The following is a 15,971-nucleotide window of genomic DNA, read 5'->3' as shown; positions in this document are numbered from 1 at the left end:
GAAACTCAATTGATCCAGGTAACTAGAGAAAACTACAATGAATATTCTCTTCAAATTCTCTGCCTGATTTAAACAATTCTGTAAGAACTCAGTGCCTGCTTACAACATATGTCACGAGGCAGGCACAACAGAAACAACCTGGAATTTCCAAAAGAATCAAGTGGCCAAGTGTGGTAATATACACCTACAGTCCTAGCAGTTGGGAAGCTGGAGGATCACATGTTTGGCAGCCAGTCTAGACTGCATAGTGAGTTCCAGGCAGCTACATAGGATACACAGCAAGACCCTGTCTCAAAAAACAAAACAAAGCAGGTAAGAGCATGTAAACAGCAAGTTCTAGATAAAGAAACTGAAACCCTGCCCCCCAAAATGGGTCTGGGGCAGAGCTGGGCTTGTACTGAAACAGGCCAGATTCCGGGGCCCACACTTGTCTGGGGGGCAAAAGAGCAACATGGTATGGTCCATGAGAGGTCCCCCTTCTGGCAGCCCCCTCACACCCACAGGCCAAGGGGAAGAAAGAGCTCTTTATTGCCACTGAGATCACCAGGCTGAGCAAGCATGGCAGTGCCGCCGCGAACCAGGCACCACCTGCCTAGGACACAGGCTTCTTCAGAGGGCCACAAGCAGAACACTTGACTCACAAGGCGCCATGCAGATACAGAGCTAAAAACTTCCTGAATGTCTCTGGCTGGAAACCAATTGGCCCAACAGGTTCCTGGAAAGAACACAGCCCATTAGGATCCTGCTACTGGATTTAATGGCAGCAATTAAAGCAGAGGTCAGTCTTCTGTAAACTGTCAGTGTGGATCTTCACTGCTTCTCTCCCCCCACCTCCCGCCCCCCCCCCCCCCCCCCCGTGGCCTCTCACAGGGGCCAAGGACCCTGAGCGATGGCACTGGAGACGCCTGAGGCCTGAGGGGCTGCGGTCAGAACAGGAAGCATTCCTGGCACTCATCAACCAAATTGTCGGCCGACACTGCCCGGCTCCCTAATTCCTCTCCACTGCAACCGCCAGGAACAAAAGGCCGCTTGCCCTCTTTAATCCCGGGACAATAATCCCTCACCCATTCAACACTCGTTTATCAGGCTCTGGCTCTCACTGTCCTGGGCCTCTGCTCTGCTCGAGAGACCCAGAAGCGCCATGATCTGGTTTCTGTCCCCAAGGAGCTTTCAGTCAGGTGTACAAGGAGTGATAATAAAAGGTGACAGACCTCACTGCAGGAGCAAAAAAGGTGCTGCAAGAAGGGAAATGATTAACTCACGCGCACAAGGGTAGGCAGAATGGACTAGAAAAAGGAAAGGAAGGCAGCACTGGAGAGAGGAGTGAAGGCAATGGCACAGGGACCTAGTGGAGGCGACAAGGGTGAGGGTGGCGAGAGCCCAGGCTCCAGTGAAGTGATGGGGTGGACAGGTAGGAGCTAGAGCTGGAGAAGTGGGAGCCGTCTAACCAAACCCAGCTTGAGGCTTAGCACTGAGTTCATATTCCAGAAGGAAGAGACTGGTGGGAAGGGACCTAAAAAAAAATGGGACGAGACCAAGAGATGGGAGGTAAGATGGCAGGTAAGACTGACTGCATGGGTCACAAGGGATCAGAGCCTTGGCTTGGAAGGTGTTTCCAAGCAGACACAAGAGCTGACACGTTGACCCAGTGGGCACTCAGCAAGCCTGGACTCGAGTCTGTGCCAGGCACAGCTAGTCACAGACCCAGCAGCAGCCCTGCCCTGGCTGCTTTCCTCAAAGTGCACGATGGCTGCTTGGTGTTCTAGAGGTAAACTGCTGTAGACACCACTGCTGCTCTGAAGAGAGCCACAAGGATGGTCTACTGAGCCAAAGCAACTGTGCAGGGGGAATGGCAGATCCGTGGGTGAAATGAGTGTGTCGTTTGCACACCCTGCCCTGGCAGAGCTCTGAGCTCAGGTGCACAGGTGGTCACGGAGGAACAGTGTGACTATGATGTGATGGCAGCAGCATCCCTGGGGCCTATGGAGGCACTGGAATGAGGCAGGGCAGGGATCAGGGGTGCTGAGGAACTTACTAAACCTGGAAGGACAAGGGGAGGATGGCCAAGGGAGAGAAACCCCTAACAGAAGGGGCAGTGGTGACCAAGGGGGTAGGCCTGCAGAGCGCTAGAAGGAACTGGATTTGATGGCTGACAGGCAGGCAGAGGGAAGCAGGAACTGAAGGAAGGGCAAGGGGTAGGGGGGACACCCCGAGAGCTGGGGCTCTCCTTCAAGACCATCCTTAGCGTTCTCAGGCTGGCCTGGTGGGCTGAGTCAAGATGCTGTTCTAACCACCCAGCTGGACATAGCTGGACTTACCACCACCACCTTCTTCTTGATCACTGGGCGACACCAGAAGTGCTGATAGAGAAGCTGGTCAGAGTCCACCCATACTAAATTTTTGACACCCTCGCTAGAGTCCAGATCTGTGGTATTCAACTGCAACACCAGGAACTGGAAGACACGTCCATCCGTGCCCACGCCTTGCACAACTATGGGCTGCTCCAAGACCTTGGAGGTGTTCTGAGTGGAAAAGGGGGCCAGTAAATGAATCACAAACTGTGGGAGTGCAATAAATAACACAGAGCAGGCAGCATCTAGTTTTACCTTTTCCAATCTACCTGCTCCCAGGCAACAACTCCACCTTGGGTCAGTGAGGATAGAAGGGATGAAGGGTTAGCATACCGCCAAGCCAGGCTTCTCTCACCCAGCCTGGCTCAAGGCCCCAGGGGGCCAATTTTTCAACTTGGACACTGAGAGGTCATTACTGGTGAGCTAAGGAGTGCAGGCAGTGAGCTGTGAGGTTAAAGATGGAAATCCTCAAGCTCATGTATTACCAATGAAAGCAACGGTGGCATCAGCTATCAAATGCTAACCTGGAGGTTAATGAACAGACACAATGTCAGTCAGCCACTTCTCGCTCCATCTGACAGTTGGGGAAAGAGCCAGTGAGGTGAACTGATGAGTCTGAAGTCACAAATATGTGTGGTACCAGAACCAAAGTGGTCGCTGCTAGACAGCGTGCACTGTCTACTTCCACCTTGCAGCTGAGGGCCCGGCATCGCTGTGACTTCCTGCATGTGTGCACCTATGCCAGCCACTTGACTTCATGCTCCCACACAACCCCAAACAGGGTTGCATGATCCACTCCAGCTGTGGCACACAGCATCTCGGCAGTCAGCATGGCGGTGAACGCTCTTTCACTTAAGTGTCATTTTGTAAGGGTAATGACACTAAAACCACTCACTCAAGGCCTCTTAGGTGCCAGGTGTCTCAACCGTTTTCCATAACAACTAACTTCTACTTTCACAAATCTAGACATACATTTCTATCTAAAAGATAAAGAACCAGGTTTGGAGAGGTGATACAATTTTCTCAAAGTCACCAATGAGATATGAACCAGGCTCAAACCCCAGGCTATTAAGTCACTTAAAACCCCATCACACTGGCTTACACCTGGTGTCCCAGGGTATATATTGGTAGGAACGCTCTTGTTTGCAACAGCACCCCATTGGATGATAAGTCACAAGGTCAACCTCCAGAGACTTCCCACAATCCAGTTTGGTAACTGCTATTTGTTAGACAGAGCTAGTGAGCAGGCTACACAAAGCAGGGTGTCCCTGATGCAAAAGCACTGCTGCCTTGCTCCCCCTGAGAATGATCTGACATTAGAAATAGCTAATGACAGACCTCAGTGTGGGCCACACTGGGGCTGTTGGCCTTAGAAATACCTGTTCTTAGCTGCATGAGAAATAAATAAAGAGAAAAGCACCTGTAAGTGTTCGCCGAGAATTCTGTATTGACTCTTATCTCTCTCTACAGATCAATAAAACTGCAGGTAGTACATAAATTTCTCAGCAATTTTACCTTTTACATGGAGGCTCTTCCCATAATTGCTCAACTTCACATCTCCAGGAATAATTTGTACCTGGAGGGGCTGGAGGAGGACTCTCTCCTACCCAACTGGGTGGCAATTAGTGGAAGCCTTACTACTCAGGCTCTTCCAGCAACAGCTGGCACGGGCTACAGTGAGCCTGCAGACTTGGGACATGGCATGTGGCTGCTTCCTTCCTATGCCCAAGCTAGAAGGCAGCACATCCTTCATAGCTGAGGGATCCAGGATCTAGTCCCTGTTCCCGCTCATCAGCTGTGGAGTCCTGAGTGAGTTTCCCAACTTTCTAGAGCCTTCAGGAAGTCTGCCATGAAGGAATGGGAATAAAGCCAATCTACCGAGGATTAGAAAGATAAAAGAAGGTAAAGATGTGACAGCTGGAAGCCAGGCGCCAGTGGCTAATGCCTAGCTAGTCAGGAGGGCAAGATGTGAGGATCACAGTTCAAAGCCAGCCCAGGCAGGAAAGTCCATGACACTCTTACTTCCAATAAGCTACTCAGAAAAAGCCAGAAGTGGCACTGTGGCGCAAGTGATAGAGTGCTAGCCTTGAGCAAAAGAAGCTCAGGGACAGTTCCTAGACCCTGAGTTCAAGACTCAGGACTGACCAAAAAAAAAAAAAAAAAAAAGTGACAGCTGCTAATTGTTCTTTGTCATTGTCCTTGCTGCTTCTGCCATTCTGGAAACAGAACTTGCACATGCTAAGTCATACCCCCAGCTCACCTGCCAACCTCTTGGCTATATTACCTTGGTCAGGTGGCTCGGCCATCCTGAAAAGCAACACTAACAGCGTCTCTAACATGGGGTTGCTACAAGGAGTAAATTGTGCAGTGGTCTTCAAATTTCAGAGCAGGGCTTTTCTGAGTGTGTGTCATGGGGCTTGAACTTAGGGCCTAGACACTATCCCTGAGCTTTTTTGCTTAAGACTAGTGTTCTGAGCCACAGCTCCACTTCCAGATTTCTTGTGGTTAATTGGAGAAGACAGTCTCAAGGACTTTCCTGCCTAGGTTAGTTTGGAACTACAATCCACAGATCTGAGCCTCCTGAGGAACTAGGATTACAGGTGTGAGCCACCGGAACTCAGCTAGTACAGGGTTTTCAACCTTGAGCTTGTACCAGCATCATCCGGGGGGCTTGGCAATGCTAACAGGTAGATCCCAACCCCAGGGCTTGTGATTAAGGAAGTATGGGAAGTGCATTTCCCACAGTTTCCAGTGATTTTTTGGGGAACCACTGCTAACAAGAACCCTAACAAATGCCTAGGATGTAGCAGGGCTCAATAAGGCAGGGTCCATTCCACTCCCTACCCATGCAGCTAACCATGCATCCAGAGTCCCAACAGTATCTAGCCAGTTAGGATGAGAAACAGCAGTTAGAATTTACTCGCTCCTCCTGGAGGGCCTTAGGGTCTAGCCAAGACCCAGGAGCCCAGTAGTATCTCAGAACCATCAAGACCAGGGATCTGATATGCTAGGCCTGCTTAGGGCTCCCATGTAGCCCTCTTGGCCTTTGTTCCAGAGCCAGGCTTTCCACCCATCTTGGGACACCTCTCTGTGACAACCACTGAGTCTATTCTACACCACTGAGGTTTTAGGATCAAAGTACTACCAACAAGTGGCATATTTGCTTCCTAGAACCCACTCTGAGCTGGTGGCAGGTCTGAGCCACCTGCAGAGCCTTACTTTCTTCTGCCTCCTAATGGTGCCCTGTGCTCTAGTTCTCATCCTACATAGCAAGAGAGATGTGTGCAGCCTGGACAACAGAATGCTCTAGAGTGGGATGTATCCTGTTCCAGTCCTTTCTCCTTCACTCATTGCTATGGATCATGGGTCAAACTGATTAGTTCCTAAAGATTCTGCGGATTAGAAAATGGGACTCCAATGACACCTGGTGGGCTACTGCGTCTGAGTAAAGCACAGACATAGCCGGACTCCAGCAGAGGTCCACCTGTCACCTCAGAGTGAGTAGAACTGCTTCTCCCCTAAGATTCCTCAGTAAAGCATGAGTCCCCCTCCTCCCCCCATGCCTTCTTCCTCCAAGCAGCTCCGTAGTCCTCTCCATATACATACCCCGTAGAGAAGCCGAGCCTGAGCCAGGGCATTGCCAAAAGCAAACAGGATCATCTTGGCCCGAAGCTGATCAGGCTGAAAGCGGTGTATTGCTGTATTGGCTCTGTCCAGGAAATACAAGGTGTGTGGATGAGGGTAAGAATAGCCTTCCCGGAATCCTGCAAGATTCATGTGGAGAAGAGACAGATTCATCGGCCTGCCACAGAGCCTCAGAAGCACCCTCTTACCTCGGCACAAGGCAGGAACCACACTCTTGAGGTGCCTGCTATCCCTCTAGTTTGGGTGGTAATCCCCTGGTTCCCCCCACCCTGCTGCCTGCTGTGAGAAATGATGTTTCTACTGGGGCAGAGTCACACTCATTTACACTGTCTGGGGCAGCTGAGACCAAGACCACACATGGTCAGCAAAACCTAAAATTTTTGTTTACTATTTCTTTTCACATAAAAACTCTTGGCAACCTGTGCTAGGGCTGCATGCCTGTCCTAACATCTCTTTGCCTCTCACTCAAGTGTATACATGATGTCACTACTAAGGGTGACTCAGAGCAATGCAGAAAAAGGGTTCCAATGGGTCCTAGGCTGGAGCAAAGGAGAGATAAACTCCGACCCACTGTGAGATAGGCAAATTATTTATTACTAATATTAAAATTCATAATTCTACAAATGATTTGCTTTCTTATTCCCATAGTTTTGAGGTTATTTGCCATTCCTAAATCACTGTCATCTACATTGGAACATCTGTGTAAGAACCACCCATCACAGGTTGGCAAGCATTTCATCAAATAGTAAATAAACATGGCCATTCTGCAGCTGGGGATCTCTAGTGAGCGTGAGTAGATGAAGAGCAGGAGAAAGAGCTAGGAGCTTAGGCTCTGAAAGCCCAGCACCGGTCAAGAGACATGGCTTTCCTGTATGCCTTGGTCCTTTAGCACACACTCAGCACCGAGCTCAAGCAGAGGCTGCCACTGCCTGTGGGAAGTTCACAACCTAGAGGGGAGACAGGAAAACTGGTGATACCGATACAGGACCATGTCCAGATCAGAGGGGACTCAAAGGACTCTGAGAGTCTATAAGGAGAAACAAGGAGTCTTGAAGAGACTGAGCAATTTCAGCATTTCTGGGAGGAAGTAATTCCAGTGACAAATTGTGACAGATGGACGGTTAGCTGCAGACAAGGAGGGCCATGAGCTCAGGCAGAGGGAGGAAGGCAAAGCCAGTTGTGAGAAGGGGAATAAAGGGTAAGGTGCAGCTGGAATAACAAGGTGGGAGGAGGAGCAAAAATGGGACTGAAGACAGGGGCCGGGTTAGACAGAAAGGCTTTCATGCAATGAGGTAAGGAGAACTTGCTTTTGCTCCAGTGGCAGTAGGAGTGGCATGGGAAGAGGTGGGATTAAATTGGTGCTCTAGAGGGGCTCCTCTAAAAATGCTAGCTAGTTGGGGGTCATACTGTCCAATCAGGAGGCTAGGGAAGTGGGATAAGTAGGAACAGGAAGGACTGACATAGGGTGTTGGGGCTGACAGACTGGGCCATGGTGGCTTCTGGGGTGGAGTTTGGATTCAAGGCCATGGAGGAAGGTAAAAAGAGGCTGGCCAGAGCCTATAGTGCAATCAGAAAGAGGTGCCTTTCACAAGACCCAGGAAAGCCCCTCAAGCCACCCACAGAATTCTCAAGTCAGAATTGTTCTCAAGAGTAAAGTAGGAAACCAACATTTGAACAAAATCCCCTGGAGCTGCAATTTCTTGGCCTATAAAATGGGAGTCTCAGTACCTGTCACACAGGCTGCTACCTGGGTCTTAGAAGAAAATGCACGAGAGGTATCTAACACTGGTAGGTATTTTGTATAGCCTTTCCCTTCAAAAGGCCCCATGTCCTTCATCTCCCCACTGACTAAACCAAAGGCTGTGCTCCTTACCTGTGTCTTCTTTCACATCATAAACATTGCATTCCTGAAGATCAATAGTGGGAGATATGGGATAGAAGGTCTCGAGAACATGGCTCTTGGTAGCTTCAACCTCCTCTCTGGGGGCGATTGTGGGGAGAGGGTCCTTGGTGCTCAGTCGGGTACCACTAGTACCACGGATCTGAAGGAGAACAGATTCTACAGGGGGAAAATGATGGTCAGTCCAAAAGCTTTTGGGGGGGGCCCTGGGGGGGGGCTCAGCAAAACATGAAGCCTTTTAGTCCCTATGAGCCTCAAATCCAGTATAGTTTTCTAGGTGACCAGTAAAATCACAAAACACAAAACCTGACACTAGTACGTTAATCCTAGGATCCAAGAGGAAGACAAACCAGACCCAGTATATTTTTTTAAATTTATTTTTGGTAGTGCTAGAGTCTAAACTCGGGGCCTCACACTTGCGAGGCAGGTGCTCTACTGCTGAACCATGCTTTTAGCCCTAGTTAGGTTTTATATAGGATTTCACTTCCTGCCTGGACTATGATCCTCTTATTTATTTTACTTTCTACCACAGCTAGGATGACAGGTATGTTCCACTACACCCAGATTCTTTCACTGGTATAGACTCTCAGACTTTTTGTGCCCAGGCTGGCCTGAAACCATGATCCTCTTGATCTCATCCATCAACACAGCTAAGGTGACAGACATGAGCCCATCAGTGGCCAGCTAATGCACTCTTATTGTATCCCATTTTGACAAACCCATGGCCTAATGACCCCTGAGTGTTTGGATGGCCCTATATAGATATTCCTGAGCACTAGCTCCAAGTTGGACTCCAGAAATAAGTAAGAGTTTCTCTCTGTATATAAGAAGCTTACTAGGCAGCAAGTGCTTCAGCAAGTATAAACCATGTTTAGATACAGCCTGGGGGTCATGACTATCTCCTAAGCGTAGGGAAAGCCCTAATCTGAGAGTCCTAACTTCCCAAACGGAGAGAAGTTTGGCAATCAGAAAACCTCATATGAATCAGATTATGCATGGAGATGTAGGTGCCTGATGAAACAAACTTTCATTTCGCTCTTATCAGCTAGTGTGCCACCATGAATGTGCAAGTACTTCAGTGTCCCCCATGGGAAACTACATTCTACCACTAGACAAAAGGCACCTGAAGACTGCTTGAGCATGGGCTCTTGCATGGGGCTCCATGGAGGCAAAACTCCTCTGCAGGTGTGTGAGTTTCAATAATCAAATCAAAGAAGAGATCAGGACCATGCACTAGTGGCTCATGCCTGTAATCCTAGCTACTCAGGAGGCTGAGACCTGAGGATCAAAGTTCAAAGCCTGTGCAGGAAAGGCTGTGAGACCCTTATCTCCAATTAACCACCTACAAATCAGAAGTGGTGTATGGCTCAGAGTTGTAGAGTGCTAGCCTTAGGCAAAAAAACTTACGGACAGAGCCCAAGTTCTGAGTCGCTCAATGACCGACAGGAAAAAAAAAGAAAAATAGATCAGGCTGGTGTCCTTATATAAAGGTCAACAGCACTGCCACTCAATCAATGTGGCCACCCTGATTGCGGGTGTAAACACTGGATATTCTAGCTGCAAATGGATAAACTTTGACTGTTTGTTAAAGTACATCATAATTGCACCTCAAAATTAGTTTCCTAAAGCATTTCCTGTTCCCTTACATACAATCTGCAAGAAACATAAATGTGCCTGGACCTCTCCTAACCTTAGGTTTTAGATTCTCCCCACAGACCACTCCAGTGTGGTTTCTAATTCAATTCCCTCCACATCCCTCCTTCAGTGACAGCTCCAAATGGGGCAGTTTAATTAGAGGTAATACTTGATGAAGGGCCAACAAGTACTCTCCATTAATGAGGCACACTAATTTCCTTAGTGGTGCCATTACCTCTGCAAGGCTGACTTCTTGCCAGAAAGTGCATATGCAAAGGGACGAGCCAGGGAAACCTGACCAAACAGATGTCCTGAAGTCCCCAATCACTCCATAGCTGGGTTTCCCTGCTCCAAGATTTCACTACTTAGAGCACCTGTGTCCTACAACGCTCCAAAAATTGGTATTGTTCACCTGCTCCTTCACTCAGGTCTTCCTGTGTGCCATGAACTGTCAAATAGTTTGGACAAAAAGAACAAACATGGGCCCTGCCACCAGGAGTACAGTTTAGTGGAGCAGACAGAAGGGATGAGGTAACTGTGATGTGGTGTATTAAGTGCTATGATGGCACCAGAAACATAAACAACACTTAGGAGAAGCATTTAAACCAGCCTGATTCACAAAAGTAGAGGCTCCAGCTTCGTACCAATGGCTCACACCTGTAATCCTAGCTACATAGGAAGCTGAGATCTAAGGATCATGGATCCATGCCAATCTGGGAGGAAAAGTCCAAGAGACTCTTATCTCCAACTGACCACAAAAATAAAGCCAGAAGTGGAGCTGTGGCTCAAGTAGTAGAGCACTAGCCCTGAACACAAAAGCTCAGAAAGTGTCCAGGCCCTGAGTTCAAGTCCCAGGATCAGCACAAAAAGAAAAAGAAAAGACTTGAATTGAGCCTTTCAGATAAGTAGACTTTGGTATTTTCAGAAAAACAGAAAAAAGCAGTCCAGACCAAGTGCAAAGGCACACAGATAGAAAAGCATGATATCAAACTCCAAGCCATACGTTAGGAATGAGGCCACAGAGCTGGAGACAAGACAGAAAAGTCTAGGCAGCTGCTAAATCACTGAGAGCTACTGGGAGACAGTGAGGACCTGAAACAAGAAGACAGATGAACAGATTCGTACTGTGGAAAGACCATTCTAACAGCTAGGAGGAAGATGGATTTGGAAGAGTGCTTATAGGTGAGTGGACTAAGAGGGATGTTGTAATAGAATACACCATGATTAACAGCAAAGATTCTATGTGCTTTATCTCCTTATCTTCATCACTGAGGCATTCTAAGTATACTGTGGATACTCAATAGCCATGGCTAGTTGTTAATGGCCAAATTAATAGTCTTAGAAAGAAATGGTCAAAATTAGCCAGGCACTGGTTGGTGGCTCATGCCTATAATCTAAGCTACTCAGGAGGCTGAGATCTAAGGATTACTCTTCAAAGCCTGGGCAGAAAAGTCTGTGAGACTCTTATCTCCAATTAACCAGCAAAAAGCCAAAAGTAAAGCTCAGGCTCAGGTGGAAGAGCAGTGTACTTGAGCACAAAAGCTCAGGGACAGTGCCCAGAACCTGAGTTCAAGTACCAAGACTGGTACACACACAGAAAGAAATAAAGAAGGGCTGGGAATGTGGCTTAGTGGTACAGTGCTTCCCTAGCATGTATGAAGCCCTGGGTTCGATTCCTCAGTACCACATAAATAGATAAAGCCAAAGTGGTATTGTGGCTCAAGTGGTAGAGTGCTAGCCTTGGGCAAAAGAAGCTCTGGGATAGTGCTCAAGCCCTGAGTTCAAGCCCCAGGACTGGCAAAAAAAAAAAAAAAAAAAGAAGAAGAAGAAAGAAAGAAAGGGACAGAGGGAGAGAGGGAGGGAAAGAGGAAAGGAGGGAGGGAGAAGGGAGGGAAAGAGTCAAAAACAAAAAAGGAAAGGATATGGCTAATGATATTAAGGATGGTCTGAGCCTACAAAACTGGCTGTGAAGAAGGGAGGATAGGTATGTGGGTAGCAGTAGGGGTAGGAAAGTGGTAAGTTGGAGGGTAAGGAAATAAAAAACACAGAACAAGGCTTTTTAGAATACTAGATGACCAACCTCGATTCCAGCTGGTAGATAATGCATAGTTTTGAGCAAAGATCCTCTTGGCCAGAGAAGGGTACTTGATAATCTGGGATTTACACAGCTGTATCAGGCTGTTCATGATGACTGGACTTGGAGACAAAAAAAAAAAAAGAGTCATTTAGTGATTTAAAGCAACAGGTTGGCTCTTGGAAATCTTATTTACTATGAAGGAACTTACCAGTAGCTCGCTCTCTTGGGGATGTCCTCAGTGGAGTGCCAGAGACGAGCATGAGAAATGATGTTCAGAACTCTCTCATCTTGGTTCTCAATGTGGTTCCTTGGATCATCAACAAGACTGAGCACTTTCTCAGGAAGGCCTTTGATTAGCTTGGTCTTGGTAAGCCAGAGGGCCTGCTTCACACCTTTGGGACAATCAGCACAGAATAATGAAAAGGGAAGGTGGTTTGAGAAAAGATGCTCAGGCTGGCAGGTAGCACAATGGGGAAAAGGCTGCCTCAAGAGAAATCGGGATTTGTTCTTGGACATCTGAGGGGATGGAAGCAACAGAAGCCATGGGAGCCAGATTGCAACTTGACTTCAGAAATGATCATCTTCAAGATAGTGAACAGTTAATTGAAGTACTGAGCACCTGCCACAGGAGGAACTGAAACAGCAGCTGATACAGCAGACAGTCTATGGCTGAGCCCTATAGGTTGATGATAGACCTGAGCACATGGGACTAAATAGATAGATGACAGCCCTTAAGATTCCACTACTAATCCATATACCAATTCTGATTAGAAAAGTACAAGTTAACAAAGGTTATCTCATTTACTACCTGTAATCCCCAGAGTAAACCTATGCCATCTTATCAAAGGAAAGTAGCCTTTGGAAACAATGGGAATAACTTCTGGATCTTCATGAATAATTCAAGGAGCCGAGTTTGAGGCTACTTAAATAGATAATTTTCACATCACACTTAAATTAATCTTGATATTCTATAATTAGCTACTTTCGTTTGCCAATCCTGGGACCTCAACTCAGGGCCTGGGCACTGTCCCTGAGCTTCTTCTGCTCAAGGCTAGCACTCTACCACTTGAGCCACGGTGCCACTTCTGGCCTTTTCTGTTTATATAGTAGTAAGGAATCAAACCCAGGGCTTCATGCATGCTAGGGAAGCACTCTATCACTAAGCTACATCCCCAGCCCAATTAGCCACTTCTTAACAGACTGAAACATACTGCTGTATTTGTCCAGAGTCATACTAAGCATGTTGTTTTATTCATGAAAGTGCTTAGACCTTCTGAACCTTTCTCTGGTCTTAGCAGAGAAGGGTTGGGCTTTTCCCAGAAATAGTGCCGTTTTATAGACACAGTGAACTGCATAACTGCAAACATTTTTCACTATCCCAGAGGGTCAACAAACATTTTCTTAAAGGGTGAGATAGTATACCTTGTTTCTAGGCAATAATTAACATGTGTATATGATTATATTCAAATAAAATTTCATTTACAAAAAAGGGGAGTTGGCCTACTTAACTAACCCTGACTCTGTAACCTCTTCACTGCTAGCAAGTCTAGAGCCAAATCTGGGTCTCCTCTTTAGCAATCAGACCTACTAGAGTGGATAGTTTTTTGGGGTTTTTTTTTTTCATTCATTTCATCTTATTCTTCCCTTTATGCTAGATTCCTTCACTGATTTTTAATTTAATCTAGTTTTACTTAAAATTTTGTGTATATTTTTCAGAATGTGGTATATAAACTAAACTAGAGTCAACGCCGAGTGACAGAGTCTTTAAACCTTAGGGAGCCCTCACTACTGGGGGGGGGGGTGGGCTGCAATGCCAGGCAAAACCTCCCCCACCTCACTGTCCCACAGTCTGGATTCCCTACAGGAAGAACAGACACAGCCCTAGAGGCTAAGTTCTGACTCAAGTAAACATACCAACCTCCACCCTCAGATCAAAGATAGCACTACATGGTTTTTTTTGTTTGGTTGGTTGGTTTTGGTGGCAGTTATGGGGCTTGGGTTTGGGGCCTGGGTGCTGTCCCTGAGCTCTTGCTCAAAGTTAGTACTCTACCACTTGAGCCACAGCTCCACTTCTGGCTTTTTGGTAGTTAATTACAGATAAAGTCTCACTGATTTTTCCTACCTGCGCTGACTGAACCATGATCCTCAGATCTCAGCCTCCTGAGTAGCTAGGATTGCAGGTGTGAACCACCAGCACCCAGTTCATTGCACTATGTCCTTTGTACTGATTATACCCACAAATTGAAAGAAAGTGGTTGGCTGGCACCTGTATTCCAGCTGGAAAAAGAAAAAAAACAAAACCTTGCAACTCCAGGGGACATCATTTAAAAAGCTGTTTGGGCAGCACATTCCCTATGACATGGCAAGTACCACTAGGACACTTTACAGGGACACCTCAGTCAATATCTCTAGTAATAATGAACAAGGGCATTGAGATGTTTCACTTTAAAACTGATAAAGACATTACAGTGGAAATATATGCTTCAAAATACAGTATCTGGATAGGGTGGTACAGCAGAAAGTCCAGGGGGACTGGGTTTCAGGTAAACTTGATTTGGTGCTGAACAGTGCCACTGTTCCTGAAACTTGAAAAGGGATAAAGAACTAAAATGTTATGGTTCACTAGTATATACACATAATATGTAATCATTAAAGCTGACATTTGTTGAACCCTGTGCCAGAAGTTTTCCCTACAAGTTAGATACTATTTTATGAAATGGTAGGAAGAAATTTAAGATTAAGGATTTCTGCTTCAGGCCATACTACTTGTAAGTGACAGAGCCTAGGAGGAGTACCTCAGTCTATCTACCCTGAAGTCCACAATCACTCCATGACCCCAACTGGCACTCCTAGCAATATATCTTGTAAGTTTTACTATACCCTTTGCCAAAAATCTGTGAGTGATAGAAGCATAGGATACCTTTTCAGGATAGCCAAAAGTGTGGTCTTAACTTCTAAAATACCATGCTTCTACTTGATATCTCACTATCAGGATTACTCAAAGGTGCCAGTCATGTGAGAAGCTTCCTATGGAAGTGGTTAATGGCTTGTCAGCTTGCAGGAACAAGATGGCACAGCTGAAGTGGTTGACCAAATGATTTCAGGGTGTTTTTTTTGTTGTTGTTTGTTTTTCAAACTTATGGTTTATGTCTGGCTTAGTCCCCAAGCCCTGCCAGGTCTACCTTTCCTTCCTAATCCCACCTTAGAAAACACTGCTCCCACTTACCTCAACCATTTTGCGATTAGGAATTGTCCTCTTTCCATCTTGATTTGAGTGGCTTTTTTTTTTTTTTTAATCAGTTGTGGGGCTTGAACTCAGGACCTAGGCACTGTCCCTGAGCTCTTTGGCTCATCTACGACTTTGAGCTAGAGTGCCACTTTCAGAAAGGACCTCTTAATATTAAAACACCTCCCTCCTCTTGGACTCTGAAAAATAATTCCTGACACTGCTCAAGACAGGAATCCTCTGCCTGGATGCCACTTCTCACCCTTCAGAACGTCCTCGTAGTTGGGATAACATTATGCATGGCACAAGCCACCGGGCCCAGCCATTGGTTGAGAAGTTTTCATAAACTGGTTCTTGCCTAAGCTAGTCTCAAACCAAGTCGTTCCATTACTCCCTCACATCATTTTATTTTAATCTCTTCTTACATCTCACTCGATCCTATCTCGGAAGATGGAAGTCACTATTATAGCAGACGAAGAAACCAAGAACCACAGTTTGGAAGTTTCTGCCCAAAGCCATGCCACAGAGAGTCGGAGTGCATGCAGGGCACAGGAACAGTTTCCCTCCCACCGGACCTGGGGCCTCACCTTCTAGGAGACGGCAACGCTGGTGGAAGACGTAGCAGGCCTGATCCTTGTACAATGGATGCTCGTGAACTGGGAGCTGGCGGCGGAACTTCGGATGATTCCGGCCGCCGTCCCAGGGCGGGAAGATCGGCCGTGCCAGCCCAGGCATGAAGTGCATCTTCCCCGCGTAAGTGATGGGCTCCAGTCCAGGGATCTCATACACCCGGTCCAATGGAGGTGGCTCGGGTTTCCGTGTGGAGCGCACGCCCCACTCGTACGCCCCACGTCTCGGGGCCCCGAAGGCCCCAAGCCCCGCAGGGCTAACTAGCGCCCGCTTGGCGGGCCCCACCGTCAATGCCATACCGATCCGGTCTCCTCAAACCCTGCACCAGGAGGCCGCCATCTTTCCTCGCGCAGAGCCTGCCGGGATCGAAAGGGCTGGGCGCCAAGGTTCTGTACGTGAGTGGCAGACACTTTAACCAATAACACTCAGTACATCTTTCGCCTGCTCCGCCCTTAAGGATTTTCTCATTTTCTTATTGGTGAGATCTGTTAAGCACTCCCCGCCTCC

The 15,971-nt window shown here is 47.3% G+C and overlaps 1 protein-coding gene across 1 annotated transcript; it reads right to left on the bottom strand.

Moving 5' to 3' along the window:
* Positions 1-504: 504 nt before the first annotated feature.
* On the bottom strand, positions 505-15,836 carry Mrpl37 (mitochondrial ribosomal protein L37). Its single transcript, XM_048351385.1, has 7 exons — positions 15,422-15,836; positions 11,817-12,000; positions 11,612-11,727; positions 7,870-8,055; positions 5,958-6,115; positions 2,319-2,522; positions 505-715 (listed from the first exon to the last, which is right to left on the bottom strand). Exons 1-7 carry the CDS (start codon positions 15,759-15,761, stop codon positions 638-640), a joined length of 1,266 nt encoding a protein of 421 aa, XP_048207342.1. The 5' UTR covers positions 15,762-15,836; the 3' UTR covers positions 505-637.
* Positions 15,837-15,971: the final 135 nt, after the last annotated feature.

The sequence above is a fragment of the Perognathus longimembris genome, chromosome 7 (genome assembly GCF_023159225.1).
Source record: "Perognathus longimembris pacificus isolate PPM17 chromosome 7, ASM2315922v1, whole genome shotgun sequence".
NCBI lineage: Eukaryota > Metazoa > Chordata > Mammalia > Rodentia > Heteromyidae > Perognathus > Perognathus longimembris.
The sequence above is the reverse complement of the archived record's forward strand: the minus strand, read 5'-3'. Positions and strand labels throughout refer to the sequence as shown.